This window comes from Micropterus dolomieu, linkage group LG01 (assembly GCF_021292245.1).
Source record: "Micropterus dolomieu isolate WLL.071019.BEF.003 ecotype Adirondacks linkage group LG01, ASM2129224v1, whole genome shotgun sequence".
NCBI lineage: Eukaryota > Metazoa > Chordata > Actinopteri > Centrarchiformes > Centrarchidae > Micropterus > Micropterus dolomieu.
The window spans coordinates 2265266-2271309 of NC_060150.1; the positions used below are offsets into that span (position 1 = coordinate 2265266).

The window sequence follows — 6044 nt, forward strand, 5'->3', positions numbered from 1 at the left end:
AATATAACTCAATGAAGAAGAGGGGAAAAGCCAAAAAGCATAATACCACCTCTTTAAAAAAAGGAAAAAACAATGTTTTGATCGGGCCAGTGAGTTGCTAGTTCAACTGTCTCGACTTTTTCCTGGCCCCGGGCCACCGGGCCACCGTTATTGTCAAGCCCTCTATTTAGATTGCTAGATATCTGTATGCCACTGATCGATGGCTGATTTGCCCCCAGTCACAACCCAACTGTCTGAGTTCGGGCTTTAAATTGTGTAGTGTGAACTAGTCTTGACTGCGGATTATAGCCTCTCATAGCTTAACTGTAACTTTACTTGGCTAAACACAGGACTGTGTAGCTTTTGATCAATGTACATTTTTCACTGAGATTTATTCCTGTGACCCTTTAACTTGAGGTTATCGTGTTCTCAGCCAACGCCACACTTGCAGAAAGAAACTTAACGTTCCCACTGCACATGCTTTCTTTGTTCTACACCTGTATCCAGGCTTGTGCACACCAGCCATACAGCTGAGAACAAAGACACACTGTCTATCACACACACACACTCTTCTTTTATCTTCTATCTGGTGAATATAACTTTAAGTAAAAGAGATGAAAGTGATTCGATCCCGGGTAAGAGGGCAAACAAGGTTATTTCTCAAAATGACAGTTATTATATTGTTATAATTACATATTATTACCAGACAATTATCATGTTCATTCCTGGAGATGTTCTCCTTGGAGATCTCCTACAAAAATATTTCCATTTTATGTTTAGTTAGTGTTTCTCTTCTGAGCAAAAGAAAAAGGCTTCCTACATGTGTGATTGTTCATATGATCATATCAACACTCATGTAGGAGCCATTTTAATGTTGTACGTCACCGTTTGGCCAGTAGGTGGTACCATAGTGCCGGCATATCTAATTGGGGCTCATCTACTTAGGAGGGCAGGTGCAACCAGGCACAGGTGTTGCCCGAGGGAAAGGCCAACTAGTTTTTGACCTCCACAGATGCAGCTGCTGTGGCTGGTGCAGCAGGAGTCAGTGGATTCCTGGCCTTAGCCGTTACAACTCATATCCAACATTAACCAAAAAGACCTCCTCTATCAGACAGTCTGTGGCTGCAGCAGGCCTCTTCATACCTGAGAGTGTCCAGTCTGCAGTGTGGATCCTCCTGTTTAGCAGACAGCAGCTTCACTCCTGAGTCTCCTGGATGATTGTAGCTCAGGTCCAGCTCTCTCAGATGGGAGGGGAGAGCTGAGGCCAGAGAAGCACAACCTTCCTCTGTGATCAGACAGCCTGACAGTCTGGAAACACACAAAACGACACAAACATGAACCCTCTGTGAACAAGAGGCGGTAAAGTTTTTCTGTTTGTTAGTTTTTTGTTCAGGTACATTTTTGTTCCAGATGAAAATTTTAAACAAATCTTTAAAATAATTTGTGGCATTTAATATAAACAGCAAACAACAAAACAACAAACAACAGAAAATCACAAGAAATTTTAATGTAAAGTAATTCTCTGAGTCTAGAAACAACTGCCAAAGTTCAGGTTAAGGTCCTTGACAAGTCATATTAGCAGACAATCCTACACAAGTTAGCCGTTTATCCACTTATGTGAATCAGATTTTAAATAGCCATCAATTGAGTGAGTTAATCAATCCTGACCTGAGCGTTTCCAAAGTACAATGTGGACTCCTCAGTCCAGCACACATCAGCTTCACTCCTGAATCCTGCAGGTTGTTGTTACTCAGGTCCAGCTCTCTCAGACTGGAGGACTGGGAGCTGAGAACTGAGCACAGAGCTTCACAGCTTCTCTCTGAGAGGTTACAGCCACTCAGTCTGGAGAGGAAATACCATTTGTTTTAAAATGTTGAGTCTCAAAATTTGGTGATACACTACACTGAATATAATCTCTTCTCAGCTCACACGTTAGAATCATTGCTATTTTACTTTGAACATGTTGAAGATGTGGCAACTAATCATGACTGAATCAGTAAAATGAACCTGCAATGATAATAAATTGCATAATATTGAATAGGGCTGACCCCGAATAGATTCAGTGCTTCGGTGGGCGAAACCAATCTCACAGTCAAATCTTTGCAGTGGCGTTATGAAAGTTTTCTCCCAATAAGTTAATATATAACCAATTATGATATAAATTTCAACATACGGCGTTGGTGCGCTTCAGCAGTGTGTGTGGCAGACAAGAACGAGAGACCATCAGCTGTGCCGGTGTTGTTCAAACCTCGAGGGTGGATTGATGAAACACAAAGAATATTATATTGTTTTTAAACAGCGGGCTACTTGGAATAGACCTGTGACGTGCATGCAGTTGTCGGCCGTACGGCATGTACGCAAATCTCTGCACAAGAACGGTGAAGGCGAGCGGAGAGAAACGAGTCAACAATAAGCATCTGAAGCTGTAAATGTACAGTGTACGTTACAGTGAGTAATGAACAGAGACTGTAGCTCTGCAGCTTCAAGATTAAAGGTTCGGTGTAAATGTAAATGCTCTGTATTTATATAGCGCCTTTCTGGTCTTTGCGACCACTCAAAGCGCTTTTACACTACATCACATTCACCATTCACACACTGAGCCCAAGTGCTCACACTGGTGGAACAGCCACCAGGGGTAATTCGGCGTTCAGTATCTTGCCCAAGGACACTTCGACATCCGGAAGAGCCGGGGATTGAACTGCCGATCTTCCGATTAACGCTCTATCTCCTGAGCCACAGCCGCCCCCAGTGTGTAAGATTTGTGATGAGTGGCATCTAGTGGTGAAGTTACGAAGTAACCATCTGTCCAGCCTACCACTGCCCCCGAACCCTTCAAAGAGTAGACAGCTACGGTGGCTGACACAGCACAAAAGGTGTCTCTTCTGATTCAGCAGAGAGTGGTCAGTCAAGAAATGAGGTTTATTTAGGTAGATACAGTAGTTAGGGTGTAGATCTAGAAGCTCAGATCAGACACCTAAACTTCACATTTTACTGCCCTGGTAGAAAAACTATGTAGCTGGATTGTAATATCATGTAACGTGATTTATTCTCCGGGCTTTGGCTGGAGATAAATGTGTTTCTTGTAAATGTGCCATTTATGTTCGTGGGACAATCAGCTGATTAACTGGCAATAAAACCGTAACCTAACGTTACAGATGGAAGTTCAGATCAGCCAGCTAAACTTTTACTGCCCTAGAATAAATATTAAGTTGGATTGTAATTTTTAACTGTCTTGGTTTTGCAACGTGGTCATAAATGTGTGGGTTACGTTCATGAGACAATCAACTGATTATTATTGGAAATAAAAAGGTACAGCGTGGAAGTTCAGATCAGCCAGCTGAACTTCACATTTTACTGCCCTGGTGGAAAACACTTTACTGCTAACAGCGTTATGATAACAAGACCTTTGTGAACTTAATACATTACGTTGTTTATAATGGACTGAGGTGCAGAAACAGTGAGCTTTACTTTTTCCTGTTATCTGTGTTAGTCCAGATGAGCCAACCCTCCCAACAAACTGCATGATAACAGTACAGTAAAATAATGTATTACAGCAGTATGGGACATCATTTATTGATGTTGCTGTTGTTTGATGAACAATAATAATCATATGGTTTTACTGAAAAATTAAGTAAAATATACTTTATTAATATATCTATCTAAAGCAGGGGTCGGAAACCTCTGGCATGCAGAGACATTTTAGGTGGCACGTGAGAAAGCAAACTCAATCCTACTGTACCGACATATGCCGCTACGTTGTTTAATGTTACATTGAGTAAGTGAAAAAACAGATGATCAACCACCATGATGAATTAATTTCGACATTATTATTATTATTATTATTAGGTTCTATAGAAATGCTTCCATTTTATAGAAAAAAATAACACCTTATATTTTCAGCAGGATCAATCGCAGTACTTTATGATCCGCGACCGAGAGGCCGGTCAGCTGCAGCGGAGCGCTGTCTGTCAGACTGGGCCAAAGTAAAACACTACATTTTTAGGGGGGATACGAGCGGCCCCTCCCAACTTGGCCTGATCCTCGTTTTTGCTGTAATCTGATTGGCTCGAAGGCGCAGATTAAAAGGAGTTTACTTTACATCTGGTTTGTGTGACAAGTGCAGCAGAGACAGAAAATATGGTGAAAAAATGTGTATTTAGAAGATAAAATGTTGACAGTATAAGAGGCATCTGTAACTATTTTAGCCCTCTGGATGACTGTACACATGACATGTTGGCAGTTAACAGTACTGTGACTTAAGTGTTCCAGCTCAGGCTTGACCTGCTCTTGTTCAGTGCAGTGGTGACTTGCTTATTAAAACCAAAGAGGCAGGTGTCATCCTAAAGTTTCTTGAAGGTCTTCAATACCACAAAAAAATCAGTATTTTTAATTGAAAAAATGTTGTGGCATTGTTATTGCATATGAACAGTGAAAGAAAGGTTATGAATGTATGGGAAATAAAGATGTTGAGCTAAATAAGTTGGTTTATTATCACTGATGCACTCATCTAGCAAAATCTGTTGATTGAGGAGTTTTTTTGCAATTCATTGCAATTCGCAACCCTCAACACTAGATGTCCCTGAAACTTCCACACTTAACGTGTACATGCTCACATCTGTACCAAATGTGACAGGTGTGATAACATTCAAGTCACAGCACCATGCATCATGCTTCAACACTGTCCCCGAAAAGCCTCAACACGGTGATGACGCTATGCTGTGAAGCTTACATCGTGTCTGTGGCAGCAAAGGTCCACGCTTCGCCATGACACAGGAAGTTGTTGTATCTTGACTGTAAATGCTCAAATCTGTACCAAATTTTACACGTTTGATAAAAGTCTCACCCTGAACACATGTGCAAACTCATTAACTGATGGTCACAGCGCCACCTACTGGCAACAGGCAGTAAGCTCTGACACTCTGTGTTTTAAATAACATTTTCTCAATGTGTTCCACACTTAATGTACTGGGACAAAACATACAGTTACTGGTTGCTCCTTTGCGCCACACTGGGGACACACGAAGTGACTTTTACGTATTTTGTGCAGCGTGACATTTCAGAGGTGCATCAGGAAAGCTGCGGCATCTGCAGTGCGGACGCAACACTATCTGAGGCTCTTCACGTGCGAGGGCCCGTCCAGTGCTGCTTGCAGCTTTAATATTTTAACTTAGTCTGTGGCATGTGATTCTTTTACCTGTAGGTAGCGCCACATGATTTAAAAATAGCTAATGGAGCAGTACTTTGCAGCAGCATTGGTAGCAGTCACAGCTATCAGCTAACAGCTCTCACACGCATTTACTTGTACTATGTAGTGACAAAACACGCTCTGTAGTGCAACATGGCAACCTCCATGTAAGGGGACCCGCGCTGTATGTAGATCGAAATGACTCATTCTACGGTAATAAAAACATTACGGATCATTATGTGAGGTCTTTATTCACCACTGAAAACACAGTTATGGATATTGTTTACTAGGTCCTCAGAAATATTAAACACTGGACCTTTAAAGCGGAGCAATCGCTGCCCTGCCACCGCACAAACATATGATTCAACTAAAGGCAAGACTTGACAATTCTGATTCGCCTATAAATCCTTAGTCGGGGACAGCCCTAGTATTACATATAAATGAGGTTTCCCATCTCAGCCTGAGTTCTTATTTCACGCTGTATAATATGTGAATCTGAATTACAACAAAATATATTTGTAAATTCAATGATTGATTGTTCTGTGAAATGAGAGGCGGTTTAAATTAAATGGAGCTTGATATTTAGAGAAATAACTTCAACATATTCAGACAAACTGTCACTTTATCTGACCTGAGGGTTTCCAGTTTACAGTGTGGACTCCTCAGTCCTGCAGACAGCAGCTTCACTCCTGAATCCTGCAGGCTGTTGTTACTCAGGTCCAGCTCTCTCAGACTGGAGGACTGGGAGCTGAGAACTGAGGACAGAGCTTCACAGCTTCTCTCTGAGAGGTTACAGCCACTCAGTCTGGAGAGGAAATAATCGAGAACAACAAGACAACAAACATTGGTTTTAAAACACTGAGTTTGGACTTTTGCTGAT

The 6044-nt window shown here is 41.6% G+C and overlaps 1 protein-coding gene across 1 annotated transcript in view; it reads right to left on the bottom strand.

The window, feature by feature from the left end:
- Positions 1 to 16: 16 nt before the first annotated feature.
- The window catches only part of LOC123972421 (ribonuclease inhibitor-like), a gene marked incomplete at its 5' end in the record, with an annotated part of 9664 nt that continues 3636 nt past the window's right edge, over positions 17 to 6044 (bottom strand). The window contains 3 exons of the mRNA XM_046051926.1: positions 17 to 1287; positions 1648 to 1821; positions 5796 to 5969. Coding sequence (XP_045907882.1) covers positions 1065 to 1287; positions 1648 to 1821; positions 5796 to 5969 — 571 coding nt within the window. The remainder of the gene's footprint in view (positions 1288 to 1647; positions 1822 to 5795; positions 5970 to 6044) is intronic.